General features: G+C 37.0%; 1 protein-coding gene and 1 pseudogene across 1 annotated transcript; one reads left to right on the forward strand and one right to left on the reverse strand.

Moving 5' to 3' along the window:
* Positions 1-339: 339 nt before the first annotated feature.
* LOC103553744 (RNA polymerase II subunit A C-terminal domain phosphatase SSU72 like protein 3-like) lies at positions 340-972 on the reverse strand. Its single transcript, XM_008524445.2, has one exon. The coding sequence runs from the start codon at positions 970-972 to the stop codon at positions 340-342; it is 633 nt and encodes a 210-aa protein (XP_008522667.2).
* A 4530-nt stretch (positions 973-5502) lies between these two features.
* Positions 5503-15311, forward strand: LOC103553750 (olfactory receptor 52B4-like; annotated as a pseudogene).
* The last annotated feature ends 10772 nt before the right edge of the window (positions 15312-26083 follow it).

The following is a 26083-nucleotide window of genomic DNA, read 5'->3' on the forward strand; positions in this document are numbered from 1 at the left end:
ACAGTGTTATTTTCTTGTTGAATATCCTAAGAGAAATCATTTGTCCAGCCCTCCATTATAAGCTTTGATTGCTCATCTGCAAAATGGAGTCCTTGGTGGTAACTTCCTTGCAAAGCAATGTGAGCACTGAGTTACTTCCTCCATGCAAAGTACCTAGAACAAATCCCCCATATTTGGAGTGTTTTCATGACTATTAGTAGTCCTTGTCCTCATTTCTCATAAAATGCTTTTCTTGCTCATATCTCTTCCCTGGTGGACACCTAAAAATCACACAAACAGTATTTAGTGGAAAGGGCTGTAGAGACACTTCTCACAGAAAATACAGGCTAGTCAAAAACTTCACGCACAAGTTCTTACAGACCCAGGAGCCAAAACCAGCCCAGCTCTGCAACAGAAGCAGCCCCCGTGAAGAAATTTCTTTCCTCTTTTCTCCTCCACTGCAAGGAGCAGTTTGGCCAGACTGTCTTCCATATTGTCCATGTGCTGGAGGCACTGGCAGAGCTCACAGATGAGCAGAGCTCCAAGGGTGGCGTCCTCCGGGGTGTTTTGGATGTCCACGTTGATCACGTGCACAGGCTGGAAGGTCTCCTGCTCTCTGGCACATAGATCTTCCACCACTCTGTCATGGATGCTCTCCCCACAGGTAAAGATGACATCGAAGGCCTCGCGGCACTCTTGAAATCTTTCTGGCCGGGGCTTGATTCTCTCATTTCTTCCCAGGATGTGTAACATTCCATTCCTGGTATAGTGTTGTCTGTCTTTTCTGAGGAGGTCGTTGTACATCTCTTTGTATGTGGTTGAGAAATTGTAAGCCACAGGAAGATTGGGTGCATCCCCTGGGAGCCTCACTTGAGATCCAGCTCCGAAAGACCAGACACTGAAGGCTTTTTTCTTGAGGATGCTGTGGGCTTCCATGCTCCTGTTCATGTTACTCACACATACCACAGCCACCTTGAGTGGGGATGAGGGCATGGTGGTGGGCCCTTGGGACTTCAGTGAGATGTGTGTGCTTCAGTCACTTCAGGGGCTCTGAAGCCAGGGGAATGACCACCTGGCTACAGCTCTTCCAATTAGCAGTGTCAAAGAACAGAAGCCAGGTTTATCTTGAATCACCTTTTCAGAGTGAGAGGATACTTCTGGGATGTCTTGATTGATTGGATTTTTGACAACATACTCCCACCAGAGAACCTAATCTAATCATGAGACCAATCAGGTGATTAAATTATCTGAACCTCTAATTCTCAATAAAAGTGTGCCCTGTGGGAGCACTTTCAAAACTGGAGTTAGTTCTCTTGGTTCAGTTTTTATGGGGCTTCTATTTTTTAAAAAATTATTTTATTGAGGTCATATCGGCTAACAACATTGTGTAAATTTCAATGTACATTACTATAGTTCAGTTTCTCTGTAGACTGCATTGTGTTCATCACCAATAGTCTAGTTTTTATTTGTCACCATACATATGTGTCCCTTTATCCCTTTGGCCTTCTAGCCCCTTCCCCTCTGGTAACCACTAATCTGTTTTTATCTGTGTGTTTGTTTATTTGTCTTCCACATATGACTTAAATCATAGGGTATTTGTCTTTCTTTGTCAGACTCATTTCACTTAGCGTAATACCCTCAAGTTCCATCCATGTTGTTGCAAATGGCACGATTTTGTCTTTTTTATGGCTAAGTAGTATTCCACATCTTCCTTATCCATTCATCATTTGATGGGCATGTGGGTTGCTTCCATGTCTTGGCTATTGTGAATAATGCTGCAGTGAACATATGGGTGCATGTATCTTTTTGAATTATTGATTTCATGTTCTTTGGATAAATACCCAAAAGTGGCATAGCTGCATCATATGGTATTTCTAATTTTTTGAGAAAATTCCATACTGTTTTCCGTAGTGGCTGCACTAGTTTGCATTCCCTGCAGCAGTGTATGAGGGTTCCCTTTTCTCCACATCTTCTCCAACACTTGTTATTTCTTGTCTTGTTTATAGCTGTTTTGACAGGTGTAAGGTGATATCTCACTGTAGTTTTGATTTGCATTTCTCTAATGATTAGTGATGTTCAACAACCTTTCATGTGTCTGTTGGCCATCTGTATATCTTCTTTAGAAAAATGTCTGTTCATATCCTCTGCCCACTTTTTGATTGGGTTGTTCATTGTTTTGTTGTTGAGTTGTACAAGTTCTTTATATATTTTGGAAATTAACCCCTCGTTGAATATATGGTTTGCAAATATTTTCTCTCATTGGTGTTTTGTCTTTTTGTTATGCTGATGGTTTTCTTTCCCACTAAGAAGCTTTTTAGTCTGATGTAGTCCCATTTCTTTATTTTCTCTTTTGTTTCTCTTTCCTGAGTAGACGTGGTATTTGAAAAGATGCTGCTAAGACCAACGTCAAAGAACATACTGCCTATGTTTTCTTCTAGGAGTTTTATGGTTTCAGGTCTTACATGCAAGTCCATTTTGAGTTAATTTTTGTGCATGATGTAAGATAATGGCCTATGTCCATTCTTTTGCATGTGGCTGTCCAGTTTTCCCAACATTGTTTATTGAAGAGACTTTCCTTCCTTTATTGTATGTTTTTGGCTTCTTTGTCCATAGATGTGTGGTTTTATTTCTGGGTTCTCAATTCTGTATCACTGATCCATGTGTCTGTTTTTGTGCCAGTACCATGCTGTTTTGATGACTGTAGCTTTGTAGTATATTTTGAATTCAGGAAATGTGATACCTCCAACTTTGTTCTTTTTTCTCAAGATTGCTTTGGCAGTTCAGGGTCTTTTTTTGTTCCATATAAATTTTAGGATTTTTTTGTTCTATTTCTGTGAAGAATGTCACTGGGACTTTGATAGGGATTGCATTGAATCTGTAGATTGCCTTAGGTAATATAGACATTTTAACTATGTTTGTTTTTCCAATCCATGAGCATGGAATATCTTTCCATTTCTTTGTGTCTTCTTTGATTTCTTTCAATAATGTGTCATTGTTTTCAGTGTAGAGATTTTTCACCTCCTTGATTAAATTTATTCCTAGGTATTTATTCTTTTTGTTGTGATTGTTAGTGGGATTGTATTCTTGATTTCTCTTTTTGTTAGTTCATTATTAGTGTATAGGAATGCAACTGATTTTTGTATGTTGATTTTGTACCATGTAACTTTACTGTTTCTGTTAATTATTTCAAATAGTTTTTTTGTTGAATTCTTTAGGGCTTTATATATATAGAATCATGTTATCTGCAAATAGTGAGAATTTCACTTCTTCCTTTCCAATTTGGATCCCATTCATTACATTTTCTTGCCTAATTGCACTGGCTAAAACATCTGGTACTACGTTAAATAAGAGTGGTGAGAGTGGGCATCCTTGTCTTGTTCCTGTTCTCCAAAGAACAGCCTTCAATTTTTCACCATTGATTATGATGTTGGCTGTGGGTTTTTCATATATGCCCTTTATTCTGTTGCAGTACTTTCCTTCTACACCAATTTTATTCAGAGTTTTTGTCATAAATGGATGTTGGATCTTGTCAAATGCTTTCTCTGCATCTATTGAGATGGTCACTGGATTTTTATTTCTCATTTTGTTAATGTGGTGTATCACATTGATTGATTTGTGAATATTGAACTATCTCTGCATCCCTGGAATAAATCTGGCTTGATCTTGGTGTACGATCCTTTTAATGTATTGTTGTATTTTATTAGCTAATACTTTGTTGAGGATTTTTGCATCTATGTTCATCAGTGATTCTGGCCTGTAATTTTCCTTTTTTGTGTTGTCCTTTTCTGGTTTTGGTATCAGGGCAATGTTGGCCTCATAAAATGAGTTAGGAAGCATCCTGTCTTCGTCAAGTTTTGGAAAAAGAAAATTTTTTAAGAAGGAAGGTATTAAATTTTCTTTGAATATTTGGTAGAATTAACCAGAGAAGCCATCTGGCCTGGACTTTTGTTTTTTGGGAGGCTTTTGATTACTGTTTCAATCTCTTTGCTTGTGATTGGTCTATTCAGATTCTCCATTTCTTCTTGATTCAGTCTCGGGGGGATGTATACTTCTAAGAATTTATCCATTTCTTCTAGGTTATCCAATTTGTTGGCAAGTAGCTTTTCATAGTATTCTCTTATAATCCTTTGTATTTCTGTGGTGTCTATTGCAATTTCCCCTCTTGCAGTTCTGATTTTATTTGAGTCTTCTTTCTTTTTTTCTTAGTGAATCTGGCTAAGGGCTTGTCAATTTTGTTTATCTTGTCAAAGAAGCAGCTCTTATTTTCATTGATCCTTTCTATTGGTTTTTACGTCTTTTTTTCTGCTCTGATTTTTTATGATTTACTTCCTTCAACTGACTTTGTACTTTGTTTGTTCTTCTTTTTCCAATTCTTTTAAGTATAGTGTAAGATTGTTTATTTGAGATTTTTCTTGTTTTTTAAAGTAGGCCTGTATTGCTGTAAACTTACCTCTTAGTACTGCTTTTGCTGCATCCCATAAGTTTTTGTATGTTGTGTTTTCATTTTCATTTTTTTGATTTCTCTTTGGATTTTAGAGGGTTAGATGTTCTCTTTAGACATTTTTTGATTTCTCTTTGCATTTCTTTACTGATCCAGTAGTTGTTCAGTAGCTTGTTGTTTGGTCTCCACATATTTATGACTTTTCTGGTTTTTGTCTTATATTTGATTTCCAGTTTCATAGCACCGTGGTCAGAAAAGATGCTTCATATGACTTCAATCTTCTTAAATTTACTGAGGCTTGCTTTGTTTCCCAACATATGGTCTATCTTTGAGAGTGTTCCATGGGCACTTGAGAAGGATGTGTATTCTGCTGTTTTTGGATGGAATGTCCTCCATATATATCTATAAAGTCCATCTAGTCTAGTATTTCATTTAAGGCCATTGTTTCCTTGTTTACTTTCAGTCTGGATGATTTGTCCTTTGATGTAAGTGGGGTGTTAAAGTCCCCTACTATTATTGTGTTGCTGTCAATTTCTCCCTTTAGGTCTGTTAATAGTTGCCTCATATACTTTGGTGCTCCTGTGTGAGGTTCATATATATTAGTAAGTGTTGTGTCTTCTTGGTGGAATGTTTCTTTTATCATTATATAAGTCCATCTTTGTCTCTTGTTATCTTTTTTGTCTTGACGTCTGTTTTGTCTAATATAAGTATGGCTACACTCACTTTTTTTGGTTGTTATTTGCTGGAGTGTCATCTTCCATCCCTTCACTCTGAGCCTATGTTTGTCTTTGCAGCTGAGAGGGGTCTCCTGGAGGCAGCATATTGTTAGGTCTTGTTTTTTAATCCATCTGGCCACTCTGTGTCTTTTGATTGGTTAATTCAATCCGTTTACATTTAGAGTGATTATTGATATATGAAGACTTAATACTGCCATTTTATCTTGTTTTCTAGTTGTTCTAAATTTGTATTGTTTCATTTTCCTTGTACTTATGTTTTCCATTTCAGTTTCATGGTTTTCTGCGATGCTTTACTGTTTTCTCTTTATTTATGGTTTGTGACTGATTTTTTGTTTTGTGGTTACCATGAGGTTTGTATAAAAGATCTCATACATGAGGTAGACCTTTTGCTGTTAGCCTTTTATCTCCACTAACCTATGCAGGTTCCATCCTTTTCCTCTCCCCCTTCTATATTTTTGCTGCCCCAAATTATTCTTTTTAGTGTTGTGAGTTTGTGACCAAATTGAAGTGGTTGTAGTCAATTTTGTGGCTTCTTTCCCTTTATTCTTTATGTTATAATTAAGTATTTACTAACCTAGTCTGATATAGAGCTGCAATTTTCTGGTTCTGTCTATTTATGTCCTTGCTCAAAGCTTTGTAAACCTTTGCCTTTTTGTTTCAGGTAGGAGGGCTCCTTTCACCATTCCTTGTAAAGCAGGTCTAGTGGTGATGATCTCCCTCAGCTTTTGTTTGTCTGGGAAAGCTTTTATTTCTCTGTCATGTCAGAAGGATAATTTTTGCTGGTCAGAGTATTCTTGGCTGCTTCCAGCGTCACCTGGGTCTCAGGTTCCCCCACTGGTTCTCTGCAGGCTCTCCACTGGCTTGAGTGCTACTGCCCCATGCACCACCCGTGCTGCTGCTCTTGGGTTGTCTGGAGGTGCTGGCCTCACTGCTGCCAGGGGTTCTGAGTTCACAGGTGTTGCTGTTGCTACTGGGAGCCTGAGGACTTGTATGCAGCTCCTACTGCTGGTGGAGCTGGTGTCACAGATGCCACCACTGGGAATTGGGTCACTGATTCTGCTGTGGTTCCTGAAGTTTTTGGTCACGGGTTCCACCTGCCGCCATCCAGGGTCAGGGTACAGGAGCCAAACAGGGAACAATTGTTGCTGCTGCTTGCTCCTGCAGCCTCTGGTCTCTGGTGCGAGCCAGTGTGTTTTGAAAAATCAGGTCAGGGTTCCCCACCCCTGCTATGAAAATCTGAGTTTTGTAAACTGTCTCCAGTATTGGAAAGACCTGGCCACTGCTGGGGGATGTGGGGTGGCTCATGCTGGATCCTCTGGGATATGGGCATGGAGCAAGCCACATCTATTTTTTCTGCTCCTGCCACATCACTCACAGTTGCGTGAGCTGCAGTTCCTGGTGCCTCTGCTTCTGAAGTGACCACTCACTGGTGTGTGTGCCTTATCCTGGATCAGGCTGCTGGGGGAGGGGGAGAGGACTGCTCCCCTAGTTCTGTTGCCTCATGGAGGTCCAGTCCTCCCACCTTCAGATGTAAAATGCATGGATCTCTTATGCAACCTGTGTGCTGTGTAGGGAATCCTCTGTTGGTCCATGGATGTCTGATTGGTTGTAACTTATAGGGGAGAGACAAAAGGAATAAGTCACTCTGCCATGATGCTGACATCACCCCTTTTTTTCTTGTTGAATTTTTTTGATAGCTACACATTGCCACGGGCACTATGATTATGTGTTTCCATCTATGGAAGTAAAGTCATCATTTTTCTTGAAAAAATGATTTATGGAGGAATTTCTCAAAATCGAAATTTATTATTTAAATTTTAATTTAATTCACAATTATATCCTAATTTAACAAATTTCCATTTAATTATTTTCAGTCTAGTGTGCAAACATAAACAATTCTGGTACTTATAATGTGTATTTTATTAACATTTGTATGTATTCAACCTGTCCAGGAAACAATCAAACATAAATTTAAAAAAGTTCAAGATCCTAGCTTACATGAAAAAAGAACATAGAACACAGAAAAAGATTTATGGATAATTGTATTTGTGACAACTTCATTAACAGTGGGCAATGATTTGAAGATAAATGTGTACTATTTAACACTTTTCTTTTTCATTTAATGCTCTATAAGTGTCCATAGAAATCTTCCTCATTATTTTACACTTGTATACTATGCTATTACATATATATGCCACAGTTTATTCAAATAGTCTCTCATGTATGGGCTTTTAGGTTGTTTCCAATATTTTGCAATTATACTACCTTACAATGAAGAAACTGGTATATACATATCTTTGCACTTTGAGATGTTTAATGTCAGTTTAGTTTATAGAAGTAAAATTACTTTGGTGAAGGATAAATACATTTTTGGTTTTGTTAGATGTTGAAAGAGTCTCTCTATAGAGGTCTTACCATTTTTTTATTACTTCAAACAATAGATGAGAATGACTTTTTCCTCACAATCTTACCAGCCGAATATGCTGTCAATATTTTGAAAATTTGTCATTCTGAGTTTGTCAAATGTAGTTCACTATCCGCAAACATGGCTAACAATAATTCTTCCCTCTGTTGAACACATGCCTTTTCCCACATCATGAGATGCAGTCCATTAACAATCCTCTTGAGTCTTGGATGGTCTTATGACTTTCTTTGACTAACAGAATAAGGTTAAAGTGATGTGTGAATTTCAGGGCATATGCTTTAAGAGGACTTGCAGCTCTCATTTTTGCCCTTTTGGAGACCAGCAGCCATTTAAAGAAGTTTAAGCTGGACAAATGAATGATAAGATAGCATTTGGGGAGAGATCATTTTGAGGAAAATAAAGACATAACATCTAGTCATATGTTTTATGTTTATTTTGCATAATTTTTTGTGAATTGCCTTTTACCCACTTTTTTTTTTTAAAGATTGGCACCTGAGCTAACATCTGTTGCCAATCTTTTTTTCCCTTTTCTTATTCTTCTTCTCCTCAAAACCCCCCAGTACATAGTTGTATATTCTAGTCGTGAGTGCCTCTGGTTGTGCTATGTGGGACGCTGCCTCAGCATGGCCTGATAAGCAGTGCCATGTTCATGCCCAGGATCCAAACCGGTGACACCCTGGGCTGCCAAAGCGGAGTGCATGAACTTAATGACTCTGCCACAGGGCTGGCCCCTGCCCATTTTTCAATCAGATTTTCAGTCGTTGTTTTCTTATTTTTAAAAACAGCTTTGTGGAGATATAATTAACATAGCATACAATTCACCTATTTAAAATGTACAATTCAATAATTTCTACATATTCACAGACATGTGCAGTCATCACCATAATCAACTTTGGCACATTTTCCTTACCGTAAAAATAAACCTCATTCCTTTCAGCTATATATAACCCCCTATGCATCTATCAATCCTAGCCCTAAGAAATGACTAGTCTACTTTCTATCACTATAGATTTGCCTGGTCTGGCCATGTCATATAAATGGGATCATATAATAGAGAAAAATGAGTGAAACCAAAAGCTGGTTATTTGAGAAATCAATAAAATCAATAAAGTTTTACTTCATGTTTTCTCACTCTTTGCCCTATTGACTTCTGAGCTGGATAATTGTTTGAGGGGCTTCCTTGAATATTGTAAGATATTTAGTAGCATCTTTCACTTCTACTGACTAGACGACAGTAGTATCCCTTGCACCCTGCCCAGTTAGGACAACCAAAAATGTCTCTAGACATTGCCAAATGTCCCCCAAAAGGCACAAAGCATCCCTGTTTGAGATTCAATCTAGCCAGACATATTAGGGAAAGTAGACAGAAGACACAAATAGGCAATACCAGGAGTGAGAGAGGTGACATCACGGCAGATTCTAGAGATATTTAAAAAAGGATAACAAGGGGTTTTTATGAACAACTTTATGACAATAAATTTGACAACTTAGATGAAATGGACAAATTCCTTGAAAAACACAAATTACTAAAACTCAAGAAGAAATGGATATTCTGCATAGCCCCATATTTATTAAGTAAATTGAACTTTTACTTAAAATGTTACCTACAAGGAAGACTCCAGGCACAGATCCATTAACTGCTGCATCCCACCAAACATTTATGGGAGAAATAATGCTAATTTTATACAAACTCTTCCAGAGAATTGAAGAAGAGGGACTAATTCTCACTTCGTTCTACGAAACCAGCCTAACTCTGATACCAAAATGAGACAGACATATTGCATGAAAAGAAAACCATGGATTGATAACTTTCATGAACATAGATGCAAAAATTCTAAACATAATATTAGAAAATCAAATTTAACTGATATAAAAATGTTCATGAGCAAGTGGAGTTTAACCCAGGAATTCAGTTTTTCTTTTAACATTTGATAATCAATCAGTGTAACTCACCATTTTGACAAAATAAAGAAAAATCATATGAAGCTCTCAGTTGACACAGAAAAAGCATTTGACAAAGATCTAGCATTGATTCATGTTAAAAACTCTTAGCAGACTAGAAATGGAGGGAACTTTTCCAACCTGACTAAAGACATCTAATAAAAATTATAATTAGCATCATAATAAATGGCTTAAGGTCGAATACTTTTTTCCTTGAGATGAAGAACAAGATAAGCATGGATACCCTCACTGCTTTTTAACATTTCCCTGAAAGCTCTAGCCAGAGCAATAAAGCAAGACACAACTAAAAGGCATCCATACTGGAAAAGAAGAACTATAATTATCTTTATTTGTCAAAGATATGATAATCTATTAGAAAATTATAGACAGTAGAAATCTAGTAGAAAATTTGACAGAATTTAGGAGAAAAAATATTAGAACTAAGAATTAAATTTAGTGAGGCTGCAGGATACAAGATCAATACATATACGAAAAACAACTGTAGTTTTTGGTATTAGAAAAAGATCAGAAATTGAAATTAAACAATACATTTACACAAAAATTTGCAAAAACTTTTTAAATACTTAGAGATAAATCTGACAAAATTTGTCTGAAAAACAAAAAACACAAAATACCAATATCAAGAATGAGACTTATACAAAGAAAACTGTAAAACGTTGCTGAGATAACTAAAGAAAATGTAAGTAAATGGAGTGACATGTTATGTTCATAGGTGGCAAGACTCAAGATTGTTGGGATCTCATTTCTCCCCCAAATGATCTATAGATTCAATGCAATATCAATCAACCTATAAGACTTTTCTTAAAAATGAAAAGCTGATTCTAAAATTTGTATGGAAGAACAAAGTACCTATAACAGCCAAAACAACTTTGAAAAAGAAGAATAAATTTAGAAGACTAACACTAACTGATTAAAGACGTTATTAAGCTACAATAATCAAGACAGTGTGTCATTGGGTTAAAAAAGATAAATAAGTCAATAGAAGAGAATAGAGTTCACATTTATATGGAAAAATGGTTTTTTGTCAAGTTTCAAAGGCAATTTAGTAGATAAATTTCAACACATTTACTAGAGCAATACACAGGCAAAAAAAAAGACTTCATCAAAGTTAAAATGTTTACTGCTTAAAATATATTGTTAAGAGAATAAAAAGATGGGCCCTGGACTGGGAAAAACATTTGCAAAGCAAATTATTGATAAAGGAGTTATATTCAGGAAACATAAAGAACTCTCAAAACTTAATAAGAAAACAACCAACCCAATTAAAAGAAAAATTGGACTTTCAGTTCCAGACAAGATGGAGTAAATTCATTTCTCCCTATTCCTCTTACCAAGTACAGCTGAAAAACCCTGGATATAATGTATAGAGAAATATTTTCTAAGAATAGATGCCAATTAAATAAATGGATGCCTGTTTTAAGTAATGGAGAGTGTTGATTAAAGTAGGTGTAATACTTCTTGAAAAAGGCACAGGGATTTCTCGGGAGGGAATATGAGGTTAGGAGTGACAGCCTTACAGTATGGAAAGCCACAAATATGCACACACAAAATTTGAAGATAGAGATCAAATAACTGGGGAGCTGTCAGAGTAAAGACAGCTTGTCAAGGTGTCAAGACAAAAAGGTAGTAGGAAGTAGGCTTAATGACTTGGCCCATGTGGGACTGTGGGCAAGTTGGTAGAGTCCAAACCCAAGGGCAATGGGGCCGTGGAATATAAGTGACCTCCTGAGAACTCATGAAAATAATCACTTCTGTAGTCTAATCTTCAACTCTCTAAGTTTCCACCAGTCACTGATTCCATTTCTGCTTCAAAAGACTTGGTCTGAAGTTGAGGACTGATTTTATCATATGTGAGGTAAGATTCTAGGAGTAGGGGAGAGTAGAGCTAGATATTAGAATTCCTCACAGGCTCAAGGTAATGGACCTAATTTGGAACGTTGGAATATCAGTATCTTTGATTGGAGTCTTGTGAACAGACTGTAGAGGAGACTAATGGCTAACATTTGGGATGATGGGGCAGAAATAGATGGTAGGTTCTCAGAGGACGTTTTAAATCTCATTTGGATTTAGGAAGCTGAGTACTCAAAGGAAAGCCTTGTTTTGGCCATTGATCTTAAATTTGCTCTTTCACTGGCCTTCCTTCCCTCTCACCCTCCTGTTTGCCTTTCCTTCTGTGCTATGCTGTAGGCACACATTGATGAAATGACATGGCCCATCTATCCAAGAATTCACAGCTTGTTAGAGATGCTTGATAGATAAGAACGTAGATTCTGATTAGTGAGATATGTTTTTTATATTTAGAAAATTGTCACTTAGGGGAGATGGATCAGGTAGGCAAAACACTGCTACACTTGGCAGGGTCTAAGTAGTTCCACGTGAGAGGGATAAGGAAAGTGCTCAGGAGCACAAAGCAGGGAGATGTCTGGGGCAGGTTTAGAAAACTTCTTTAGGAAGGAGGCATGCAGTAGATTCGTTTCAGGCAAAATAGAATTCAATGAGCAGTTGTTCTAGGCAACTGTTTCCAAAGGCCATTCCCCAACTCCTCGACTTTACCCTATGGATTCAACCAAAACAAGTCTCCATGGCTGTTCCTTTTCTCAAAGCCTCCATCAGCTTCTGAAGGCTGTTTTCCATCCAAATTGTGATCGTGTTTGATCTCTGGCTGTATTCTTCTTGCCTTCACCTGTTCTTTTGTCATTAGGTCTATGGCACACACACTGTGCCCTCATTCTTTTTGGTGCCAATTTTCCATTTCCTCTAGGAATATGACATTCCTTGGAAAAGCGTATTTTCTTCAGCATCTGTGTGACCATGAAATAAAAAGGAAGCAATTGTCCATTGCAGGAAACATCTCCATCAGACCGTCTATGCCTGCTCCAATGCCAGCTTTCCTAGACATTCTTCTCAAGAGAGAGGAGGCAGTTCAGTTGAGCCAGTCTGTGTTCTCTAAGGAAGTAATCTGGTGCCTAAAGAGAAGAAGGATATTTTGGCTCCAGAAATTAAAATGGAGAAAGAGAGAGGGAGGGAGAAAGAGGGAGAGAGCGAGAAGGGACCTTATAGTTATGAGCTGCAAATTTATTTTAGGTGAAGAGCTAGGTACTTTACTAAGATAACTTGTTTTTAATTTTGTTTTTGTGAATATTATACATATAAATAGTTAAAAAACGCTCAAAAGTCCTACCAGGCTTACAATAAAAATAAAGGTTCCCTGCTCCATCCCACCTCTGATTCTGGCTCCTCCGAAACAATCATTTTAACACTTATAGCTGTTTTTTTGGTATTTAACTCGATATAGATAATCAGCATGTTTACATTGTTATTTCTTGATTTATATATATTTTATATCATTATTTTATATGTCACTCAGTGACTTTCTTGTATGGAAGGTGGGCATTTAGCTTTCCTACAAGTAAATCCACCCCACTCCCACATTCAGACACACACAACCTTCTCTTTGCTTGACTGGGTTAATACATAGAGTCATATCATGATTTTAAGATGCATATTTATGTTTACATTACTATGATTACAATAACTGAGTTATACAGTGACATATGATCACATTTCTTTTTTTGTTCAAATTTTTCTCTTTCCTGAAGTAATTGTCTATTTTTTTTGTTTGCTTAGTTATGTGCCTTACTTTCCACCAGAAATATAAATTACATCTTAAAACAAGCTTTTCCTTTTTTCCTTTGAGAATTTCCTTTAGGTGTCCTCTATGTCCTTGATCCAGTCTAGACTCAGGATACACTAGGACTCTTCACCTCGTCACCCTTCACTGTCGTTGAAGGAATTCCCTCCCTCCCTCCCATCTGTACTCTCTCCTGTATTGCATCACTTTGTTTTAGCTGCTTTGTTGGGGTCTATGTCTCTCTATTTTTGGGTCATTTCCTCATTTTTGTGGTGCTTATCTTCCAGTAGTTTCCTGTGAAAGGGTTAATGGAAGGTAAATCTTTTGAGGTCTCTGAAGGTCTTATATAGCTTTTTCCACTCTTAGAAATTTTTGACTTATTTTGCTGTAAAATTCTGGACTGAAGTAATTCGACAGGAAGTCTCTCCTTAAACAAATCCCATGCCTACACATGGAACCTCTGGTCACTTTTTAGTGCCTGCTTCATCAGCTGGAATGAATTGGAAGATCTGGATACAGGGTTATGTGAGCCAGCATTACTAGACAAAAGTAGAAGTTCACTGGGGTTTCATTTTGTTCAATATGTAGCCTTTCATTTAATCCCTTGCTTTTAGTATAGTCCCCTTGCCCCAGCCATTCCTAGAGTCTCCAGAATTTTCTAGGCTTAACCTCACCAGAGAGTAATCCTCCAGTATTCTTCTGGGTAAGGAAAGTGGCGCCTGGATAGACAGCTTGGGAAAGAGGATGCAGGAATCTAACTGCTCTTTATATGGATTTTCAACCAATAATCCTTTTCTAAAAATCCCATCCTTATCCTTATTTAGAGAAGTAACTTATACCTCTAATTCTTGAGACTATCTGGATTCTGCAATGAATATCACCTTGATTCTTGTTTTCAATTAGAAGCTTTTAGTTTTATTCCATCTGCTTCGTCAAAAGTCCTCCATCTGCTTTTAAGCTTTCAAGATGTTGCCATTTCTTCTCTGCTATAATCTCCTCTTCTGCTTTCTGTTTATAATATTTTTGTTATTTTACTGACATTTTAGCAGGGTATTAGGAGGAAACAGTGGTAAATACAGGCATTTAATTCGATATATTTAATCACAAAACTCAAGGAAACACTTATATATAATCTGTATTTCTCTTTGTCTCTATTAGGTGAAATTAAAGTCCACGTCAGCCTGCCTCAGGAGTGGCTAGCTTCAACCACACTGGTGTTAACCACCTAGTCTTCTATCTGCTGGGCATTCCAGGCCAAGGAGACCTACACATGTGGATTTCCATCCCCATCTTCATGTCCTATGTCTTTACCCTGCTTGGAAATAGTCTGCTCATCTTCATTATCCTTATCAAAAGCAGCCTCCATGAACCTATGTATCTTTTCCTCTGTATGCTGGCAGGAGTTGACATTGTCTTTGTCACAACCACAGAACCTAAGGCATTGGCCATTTTCTGGTGCAATGATAGGGAAATCTCTCTTAATAGCTGCATTGCCCAGCTCTACTTTCAGCACTCCTCCTTCATTTCAGAGTCAGGCATCTTGCTGGTTATGGCATTTGACCGCTACATTGCAATATGTTACCCATTGAGGTACACCATGATACTCACCACTCTCTGACAGGAAAAATTGGAGTGGCTGTTTTCTTAAGAGCACATTGTGCAATTTTTCCCATGATATTTCTTCTGAAGAGGCTGACTTTCTGCAGAAATAACATCCTTCCACATACATTCTGTGAACACATTGGCTTGGCCAAATATGCCTGTGATGACATCCAAGTAAACCTCTGGTATGGGTTTTTTGTCTTGATGTCAACAGTGATGCTAGATATTTTCCTCATTTTTGTTTCCTATGTTCTGATTCTCCATGCTGTCTTCCATATCCCCTCCAAAGATGCCCGCCACAAAGCTCTCAACACATGTGGCTCCCATGTCTGTGTCATCATCCTCTTTTATGGGCCTGGGATCTTCTCAGTTCTTACTCAGCAGTTTGGACACCACATCCCACCACACGTCCATATCCTGCTGGCCAATGTCAGCATGCTTGCTCCACCTATGCTGAATCCCATCATTTATGGGGTCAAGACAAAACAGATACGGGACCAAGTGGTTTACATGCTGTTTCCAAAGCAGAAATGACTTTGGGGATGGCAGAGACTGGTTTCTCAGAAATTTTGGTCCTCCATGAGACGTGCTTTGTCAGCAGTGAACAAGAGAAGTAGAACCGAGGCACTAGGAAAATGGCTCATTGAGTATGGACCTCTGGAGTAACTTACCTGAGGCTTTGAGGCTTGCCTCTCTAATCCATCTGAAAGTAGTGCCTGTGGGTTGATGGAGATACTTACAGCTTATTATTTGGGGAATGACAGGTTGCTGTCTAGTAGCCATGTCTACTCTGTAATATTCAACTCAACTTTGGGAATAGTCAATGTAATATTAAGTCTTGTTTAGATAAATACTAAGTTTTCTGTTTTGAACTATGTCAAGCCCTTAGACATTTCACCACAACCCTGGACACCCATGTAAAACCTGTATTCCTTCACTTCCTTTCTCAAAGTGTGACGGGCAGAATGATGGGCACCATTAAGGGAGCTAACTCCTAACTTTTGACTTTTTGGGAGTTGTTTCTCAAAGATCATCCCCCTCCACATGGTACAGAAAAAATTCAGACTTCCTTTCCAGTAGTGATTTCCACACCACTTTCATGAAATCTGTGCTTCAGTCTCAAGGAACTGTATATCTCTAATTTCTCCATGTTCAGTCATGTTTTTAAGTGTCTTGGTACGTTTTTCCTAAGTGATCCATTTGCCTGCAATGACCTCTGAAATGAATTTCCATCATTCATCTTTCAAGGCCTAGCTTGGTGTCCCCTGCTCAGTGAGGTCATTGTAACCATCTCATCTTAAGATTAGGTACTTCTTCCTCTACAAGATTATACCATATTGATGCTGCTTCTTTTGAAGACATTTACTTTTTAAAATATAAGTATTCCATAGAGCAATGATAAGAAGAAAATTAAAGTTGCATACAATCCCGCCACGTAGAGAAATTTACTGTTATCATTTTGGTGTATAATCTTCCAGATTTTATGCGTAACTATAACTCTAACAACTATAACAATACACACATTCGCAGCTTATGCATGCTTCTGTATTCAATATTATCACATAGACTCATAATGTGTCCATTTTTACATGACAAAACATTTAGAATTCTATAATATTTTTATTGGCTATATATTATATCATTTAATTGTTTATCAATGAAGCATGCATTAAAAAATTCTTTTTACACTAGTTGAGGTAGTGTTTATCCTTTTATTTACTTATTATTATTTTTTTTTTGAGGAAGATTAGTCCTGAGCTAACATCTGCTGCCAATCCTCCTCTTTTTTACTGAGGAAGACTGACCCTGAGCTAACATCTGTACCCGTCTTCCTCTGCCTTATATGTGGGACGCCTACCACAGCATGGTGTGCCAAGGGGTGCCATGTCCCCGCCCATGATCTGAACCGGCAAACCGCAGGCCACTGAAGCAGAACATGCAAATTTAACCACTGCACCACTAGGCAGGCTCCCTTTTATTTTTTAATACTTATGTTTTCCTAGTCATTAACAATATAAATGCTATGCTAGGGAAACTTTTGTGCATAAGATTTGTCTGATTTTTGTGCATTTATCTTTGCATGATTTTAGCCTCAAGCAGAGTTCCTCTGGCACATTGGAAATTTGCATCTAGAGCAGTTATTATTAATTTCACTCTTGTCAGAAATACATGAAAGTGCCAAAATTTATTACACCCTTATTAGCATTTAGTAAGTAGTTTTATTTTTAAAAATTTGCTGTGTGATAGGGTAAAATCATTTTTTCATTATCCTTTAATTTGAATGTAGTTAGTTAATAGACACACTGGACAACTTTTATTGTGCTTATTGTATATTGTATTTCTTTGTGGATTAGTAGTAACAATCATTTATTGAACCTGTGCAAAACTTATTTCATACCTTATCTTATTTAATCTTCACATCAGACTTGTTATTGTTTCCATTATTTCCATTTTACAGACATGTAATTTGAGGCTCAGAGAAGTACATAAAATCCCCCAAGGTATTAATATTTATTGAAGGTATTTTCTCAGGTTGTTTAAATGATAATTTCTGTAATTTTCTTTGGTTGGTTTGGCTGGCTTTTGTTTTACCTAAAGAAATATATAAAATATTTTCAAATTCATCATTCTTTTCCTTTGTGAGTTTTACTGTTTTAATCTTAGGCTATTTTCTTCAATTTAAGATTTGATTATTATTCTTAGATTTTCTTCTAGTTATTTTATGGTATAGTTTTTTTATATTTAATTTTCAAGAACACATGATAATAAACAAAGCCAGGCAAAGTAAAGAAAACAAACTTCAACCACCAATATCAGAAAACTGAGGCATAATTGTTAAATTTTAGCATATTTTTCAGTTTTTATATGATTACATCTTTCCACACATGTGATAGTTATATTTTTTCTGCAACATTATAAAATATGATGTTTGTCATGCAATAAAAAGTGGTGCAAATTTCCTAATCTGTAGTATGAGTTAAGGAATAGGTAAAACAAGCTTGTTAGTTGTACTGTTCAAACCTTCTATATAACGCAAATTTAAAAATTATTTTGCAATTATTGGGAAAGGAGTTAAATTTCTCACAGTGATTATCTGCCAGTTTCTTGTGATTCTTATAACTTTTTTCCCTGGAAGAGTTCATCTCCTAAACATGGCGATTTTGAGATTGTTTGTTTATTCTTTAGTTAAATATGAATATAGCTGTGAAAGTTTTCTACAGGTTAGTGTTTTCTTAGTAAACCAGTTCATATCCTTTACTTCCAAGCATTTTGTGCCAATATCGTTTAGGTTGATGTCCTCTAAGCCACACAAAATTGGATTTTTTGTTTCCATAATAGCTGATAATCTTCGAATTTTAACTGATAAGTGTAGTCCAGCTACATTTCTTACGAATTTAAGATGTTCTTTTTAAAAATTCTATCTTCTGTCTATACTGCAAGACATTTAACACCAGTTTACATTCTGACCAGCAGTTTTATGAGGGTTCCCTTTTCTCCACATTCTCTCCAACACTTGTTATTTCTTGTCTTTTTCATGATAGCCCTTCTGGTGGGATTGAGTTGATATCTTGTGGTTTTGATTTACATTTCTCTAATAATTAGTGATGTCGAACATCTTTTCATGTTCCCTTGGGCCATCTGTATATCTTTTTTGGAAAAATGTCTGTTCAGATACTCTTCTCATTTTTAATTTGGGTTGTTGGTTTTTTGTTGTTGAGTTTTATGGGTTCTTTTTAATTTTAGATATTAACCTCTTACAGAATGAATAATTTGAAAATATTTTCTCCCAATAAGAAGGTTGTCTTTTTGTTTTGTTGATGGTTTCCTTTGCTGTGCATAAGCTTTTTAATAAAAATTATATGATTGTCTTAATAGATGCAGAGAAGCACTTGACAAAATTCAGCATCCATTTATGATAAAGATCTCAATATAATGAAAGGAAATACCTTGACATAATAAAGGCTATATATGACAAACCTACAGTCAACATCACACTTAACAGTGAAAACCTGAAAGCTATCCTTCTAAGAACAAGAACAACACAAGAATGCCCACCCTTCCACTCCTATTCAACATAGTATTGGAAATCCCAGCTAGAGCAATAAGGCAAGGAAAAGAAATAAAACATATATAGATTGGAAAGGAAGAAATATAACTGTCAATAATTTGCAGATGACATGATTTTATATATAAAAAACCCTAAAGAATCCAACAAAAAGCTATTAGAAATAATAAATGAATACAGTATAGTTGCAGGGTACAAAATCAACATACAAAAATCAGTTCCATTTTTATACACTAAAAACAAAACAGCAGAAAGAGAAATTAAGAATACAATCCCATTTACAATATCAACAAAAAGAATAAAATATCTAGAGAGAAATTTAACCAAAGACGTGAAAGATTTATACACTGAAAACTAGAAAACATTGAAAGAAATTGAAAACACAAAGAAATGGAAAGATATTCTTTGCTCATGGGTTGGAAGAATTAATTAACACTGTTAAAATGCCCATACTTCCTAAAACAATCTACAGATTCAATGCAATCCCTATCAAAGTCCCAATGACATTTTTCATGGAAATAGAACAAAGAATCCTAAAATTTATATGGAACAATGAAAGACCCTGAATAGCCAAAGCAATCCTGAGAAAAAAGAACAAAGCTGGAGGTATCACACTCCCTGATTTAAAAATATGCTACAAACCTATAGTAATCAAAACAGCATGGTACTGGCAGAAAAACAGACACAAAGATCAATGGGACAGAATTGAGAGCCCAGAAATAAACCCACACATCTATGCACAGCTAATTTTCGACAAAGGGGTGAAGAACATGGAATGGAAAAAGTGGCTTCAACAAATGGTGTTGGGAAAACTTGACAGACATGCAAAATAATGAAAGTAGACCATTATCTTATACCATACACAAAAATTAATTCAAAAGGGATTAAAGACTTGAAGGTAAGGCCTGAAACCATAAAACTCCTAGAAGAAAACATAGGCAGTACAATCTTTGACATGGATCTTAGAAATATCCTTTTGGATATGTTTCCTCAGGCAAGGGAAACAAAAGAAAAAAATGAACAAAAAAGATTGAATTTAAAAAAATTAATAGATATTTTTTTAGAGCAGTTTTAGGTTTATTGAAAAATTGAGTGGAAAATACAGAGAATTTCCATATACATCCTTCCCCCTTCCATCCTCCCTTGCTCAGAGAATTTTCCCTATTATTAGCATCTTGCATTAGTGTGGTACATTTGCTACATTTAATGAACCAATACTGATACATTATTATTAACAAAATCCCATAGTTTACATTAGGGTACACTCTTCGTGTTGTACACTTCTATGGGTTTTGAGAAATGTCTAATGACATGTATCCACCATTATAGTATCACATGGAGTATTTTCAATGCCCTATAAATCCCCATGTGCCCCCTATTTATCCCTCCTTGCTCTCCCTGAACTCCTGGATACCACTGATTGTTTTACTGTCTCCGCAGTTTTCCCTTTTCCAGAATATCATAAGGTTGGAATCACATGGTATGTAGCCTCTATAGACTACCTTCTTTAACTTGCTATTAAGCATTCAAGGTTCCTCCATGCCTTTTTGTGATTGATATCACATTTTTTTCTATTGTTGAATGATATTTCATTGTATGGATGTGCCAGAGTTTGTTTATCCATTCACCTGTTCAAAGACATTTTGGTTGCTTCCAAGTTTTGGCAATTATGAATAAAGCTTCTATAAACATTCATGTACAGGTTTCTGCATAGATGTAAGTTTTCAACTCCTTTGGGTAAATACTAAGGAACATGATTGCTGGATCATATGGTAAGAGTATGTTTAACTTTGTAAGGAACTGCCAAATTGTTTTTGAAAGTGGCTGTACCATTTTACATTCCCATCAGCAATGAACAAAGAGTCCTGTTGATCCACATCCTTACCAGCATTTGGTGTTGTCAGGGTATTGGATTTTAGCCATTCTAGTAGATGGGTAACCTCATTGTTGTTTTAATTTGCAATTCCTTAATGAAATATGATGATGTTGAATATCTTTTAATATGGTTATTTATCTTAATGGGTTCTCCACACCTGGACAGCTATTGATTAATTTCTGAGCTTGTGCTTTCCCAGACAGTACAGATACTGCAAAGTTTAGCTCTAAATAATGCTTTGCTGACCCATGGTTGTGAGTGCTCAGGCTGGTCTTTCTTAGATGGTGTCTGGAAAACAAATGGAGGGATTAGTCCTTCGCAGGAGAGACTGTTCCTCCAACAAGAAGGAAAGAGTAGTGGGTAGGAAAGATGCAGATACGTTTTTAAATTTAGTCTTTAATTTGAGTGGGTTTCTAGCTGATTGATTCTGATTTAGGAGGCAAGCTTTTCTGACAAGAGTAAGGAGAGAGTTCTGGAATCAAGGATGGAGGTCTGAATAGAGTGTATATATGAAGCTTTAATTAGGTGGAGCGGGAGAGTGAGCTGATTTGAGCAAATGTGTAAGTTTGCTGGGCTCTGTTAATAGTTTAGGTTGGTAATCATCTTAGTGGTACCATTCTGCTCTCCAGATGACTACCCAACTATGATTACTGATTTGGTTCATAATAATGTTGAGATGGAATAGAGAGAGCGAGTGAGATTAGGAGGAAATGGAATCAAGAGCACAAGGTGAAGAATTAACTTTCCACAGGGACATTGAGGTCTCTATGATACCAGCGTTAAAGACTCGCATGCATTGGTTTGTGGGGGAATCTAAAAGACCTTCAGACAGCACTGAGGAGTAGGAGAAGGTAGATAACATGAGTCTCAAAGCAGCATTAGCTTTTACAATAAAGTGAATGAGCATTAGTCTGGAAAAATCCTAGGAAATAGTTTGAAGTAAAATGGCCCCCAAATGGGTTTATATCTTTAAAATATCAATGGCTTTCACAAGTTCTAAATATATAGCACCAAAATGTTAATGGACAAAAATACTTAACTAGAGGATTTTGCTTTTTATTTTTTCCTTATTGTCTATTTTTCACTCTGTACCATAAATTCCACAAAGGTACTTGTCTTGTTCCCCTCCTTTGAAAAATGCCTGGCGCAGAGTAGGTTTCCCATGAAAAAAATAACTTCACACAAAAAAAGAATTATAATCATTAAATTGTGATAAATTTACATCAATAATAAAAAATACTATATGGAAATTGAAACACTGCCATAACAATTTCCTTCTTTTGCATATCAAATATTTAAATAAAATAATCCAGAATACATACAGAAGTTTATTATGTGTTCATCACAAATTCTTTTTTTTATTGGGTAACATTGGTTCGTAACATTATGTAAATTTTACAACTTCTGTATAGCCTGCATCATATGTTCACCACCAAAAGTCTAGTTTCCATCCATCACCATATACATGTGCCCCTTTACACTTTTTGACCTCCTGCTGCCCACTTCCCCTCTGGTGACCACCAATCTGTTCTCCATACGTATACATTTGTTTGTTATTTTCCACATATGAGTGAAATTATAAGGTAATTGGCTTTCTTTGTCTGAATTATTTTGCTTAGCCTAATACCCTCAAGGTCCATCTATGTTGTTGCAAATGGCAAGATTTTGTCTTTTTTATGACTGAGTAGTATTCTATTTTCTATGTATACCACATCTTCTTTATTCATTCATCCATTGATGAGCACTTAGGTTGGTTCCAGGTCTTAGCTATTATGAATAAAGCTGCAATGAACATAGGGGTGCGTACATCTTTTCAAATTAGTATTTTTGTGTTCTTTGGATAAATACTCAGAAGTGGAATAGCTGGATCACATACTATTTCTAATTTTTTGAGGAATCTCCATACTGTTTTCCATAGTGGCTGGGTCAATTTACATTCCCATCAGCAGTGTATGAGGGTTCCCTTTTCTCCACATCCTCTCCAACACTTGTTATTTCTTGACTTTTTAATAATAGCCATTCTGAAGGATATTAGGTCATAGCTCATTGTAGTTTTGATTTGCATTTCCCTAATAATTAGTGATGTTGAACATCTTTTCAATCACAGAATATTTTTAACAGAGAAAAGTGGGAGCCGTATATTCAATAATAGTAGAATGGTTAAACACATTGTAGTACATCAAAAAGGTGAAATATTTTGTCACTCAATTTCTTCAGGAAATATTTGTAGAGTACTATGTGTGTGGTATTGTGTCAAACTAAAGACCAATGCAGCTGCATGAAAGCAGCTATGTGGTTTACAGAACATTTGTTACCATTGAAAATTCCTTTGTTATGACATTAAAGAGCATACCACATGTATAATATGATCTCAACAATATAAAAATCCATAAATAGGGGAGTAAAAAGCTTGGAGGGTTATCAATGAAAATTTTCCATTGATAATTCCTGGATGATGGAATCAAAGCATTAGTTCAATACATGAAACAATATAAATAAATTTTCAGTGGATTTGATTTTGTTCAACATTTTATTATTTTTATTATTTTTTATTTTTTATGAGGAACATTGCCCCTGAGCTGACATTCATGCCAATCTTCCTGTATTTTGTATGTGGGATGCTGCCACAGCATGGCTTGATGAGTGATGTGTAGGTCTGCCCTGGGATCTGAACCGGTGAAGACTGGGCTGCTGAAGTGGAGCATGTGAACTTAACCACTATGCCACCGGGAGATTCCCCACTCAACATTTTATTATGGTGCTGTCAACAGACACTTGCTACATGTTGGTTGAATGGGTGGTGAATGAATAAATGAATGTTTGAGAGAATCTATGGGATTCCAGCTCCTAAAGTGCTTCTGTGCCTTCTGGAAGTCAGGGCTAAAGAGGATGAACTGGAATAAGTTCTGAGGCCTTGATCAAGGTGCCTAACCATATTCCCATCCTCTGCCCTCACCTCTCCCCTCTAAAACCTCTCTCCCACCTCCTTTTCTCTGTCAAGCTCACATAACCTCTCAGGCACACTTTTCACAGGGGGCTTCTGGTGTTCAGACAAGGAAGAGTTAAGGGATTTACAGTGATTTCACTGGCAGCAGAGGAGATCCTAGGGGAGAAAAAAGGTACACGAATAAGCCCATGGTCCCCAAAGATGCTCAGATAAAAAAATAATTTGCCCTGCATTTCCTCCTCTGGCTTGGTCCCCTGACCACCGCACATAGTCTGCTGGGTGTAGAAACACTCTCCCATCCAGGAAGGGGCATGGCTCCAGTCTGGTTCCTGATGGCTGAGATGGACAACGTGGGGTAAGGAGACATGAAGGTTGGTACTGACCAGGATAGTCTCATGCCTCTGTGGGCCCTTCTGCCCAGGGCATGAAAGGTGGGGTCTGACTGTGTGTGGGGACAAAGAAGGTGGGAAACACTGAGTTTATTGATGAGAGACACGGGAAAAAATAATGGATTGCTTCCATCATTTGGTCACCCAATAGAGGCCATTTTTGGCATTCTCCATCCCATGAGGGGAGAGTCACAGAGGACAGAACAAAATGTTTCTCCAGAAGCTTTGTGGCATGGTGGAAATACTTGTGGAAAGAGAAGCAAGAAATCTTCTTAACTCACTTCCTCTGTGACTTGGGAAAATTGCCTTTCCTTCTGTGGCCTTTGTAAGTAATAAGTTGTGTGGCAAGATTAATTCTAATGCAGAGGCTTGCAAAATTTTTTTGTAAAGGGCAAGAGTAAATATTTTAAGCTTCTAGCATGGTCTCTACTGCAACTACTCAATTCTGTCCCATTAGAACAGTCATAGACAATAAGTGAATAACTAGGCATGGTTATGTTCCAATAAAATTTTATTTACAAAAGCAAGCAGTAAGCAGGATTTGGCTCACAGGCTGCAGTTTGATGACACCTGGTATAAAGTGCCAACCAGCATTGATATTTTGTGTCTCTGACTCATGCGTGGGCAAATCAAGAGTGGAACTGGTGAAGCATGGGTGTCGCCCTATGAACTGCATTTCTGTGAGAGTCCCTTCCGGCATAGGCAAGGGACTGTAAGGCTGGAGGCAGGAGTAAGAGTGGAATGACCTCTGGAAACTCAACCTCCCTGAGGAAACTGATTTAATGAGAGGAGAGTCAGTGTGCTGAATGAAGATAGGCCAATTTATGACTTAGATAAGTCATAACTTATCTCTGTGAGAGTGAGTTTGACCAGGTAATGACTGTGTATGAATTTGGATAGGTATAGATGTGAGGGCAAGTTTAAAAGTGTGTGTGTGTGTGCATGTATTCATAGTGAAGGGCTGTTTGTGTGAATAGTGAAAATGTGTGTTAGTGTGTAAGTCTTCACTAAAATTTGTCTGAGTGAAGGTGTGTGTGGTGACTGTATAAATGAGTATGTGGGATAACATGCATCTGAATGGAAGTTTGTGTATGTTTGTGGATTTGTAGCAGGCTGCGCTGGAAGTGAATTCAGGTAGGTCTCACTGTAAAGCCCATATCATTTTTCCTGTATTACATGGTCTTAGACACTGTGGAATAAATAGGAGAATTAGAAGGGAGTGGGGAGGAAGCCAAAGAAATATGGTTTAGGTAGTCAACATAAGAAAATAGAAGTTTTTAAAGCTAATGGAAGCTTTGCCCTTACTAATCTTGGATTCAAATATCAGCTTAGCTACTAACAGGTTGTTTGACTTTGGGCAATTACTTATCTGAGTCAGTTTTTTTTTTGCATGAACTAATCTCACTTCAATTTCATAGGTTTTGTGTGATGATTAGAAATAATAAATATATCTAACACTCAGTATTTAATGGTTGCTATTATCAAAGAAGTATTAATAATAGAAATTGGAGATTACTAATGATAAGAAGTTAAAAGTAACATTAGATTTGGCAACTGTGATATGATAGACTATTTTAGAGAAGGAAGCTTTAGTGCCATATTGGGGTTATAAGTCAAATGGCATTGGGTAAAGATTAAGAGGGTGGTGAGAGGATAGATGAAGAGAGAGCACATCCTTCCTTTTGTGAACCCAAGGTGAAACGGGAAGACACAGTTGAGCACATTTATACACTAAGGAAAAGGAGCCAACAGAGAGGAAGAGTTTGAAATTACTAGAGTGACACATTAACGGGGAGAGGTACTCACAGGGAAGAGAAGGTTAGGGTCTAGTGCACAGATGGAGGGCTAAGCCTTGAATAGGAAGGAGAGGGAAAAGATGAGGCAAATATAAATAAATTGGTAGGTGGCAGAGTGAGGGTAGGGAGATTAAGGGAAAGAACAATAGATGATTTTTTTTGTTCTTCTCCTTGAGCCAGGAGTCAGGAAATCACAATCACCTGATGATGGGGACCAAGGTGGAGTAGGGCA

This window comes from Equus przewalskii, chromosome 6, assembly GCF_037783145.1.
Source record: "Equus przewalskii isolate Varuska chromosome 6, EquPr2, whole genome shotgun sequence".
Lineage (NCBI taxonomy): Eukaryota > Metazoa > Chordata > Mammalia > Perissodactyla > Equidae > Equus > Equus przewalskii.

Bases quoted from the DNA above. Each gene is read 5' to 3' on its own strand.
- LOC103553744 (XM_008524445.2), bottom strand. From the start codon at position 972: ATGCCCTCATCCCCACTCAAGGTGGCTGTGGTATGTGTGAGTAACATG.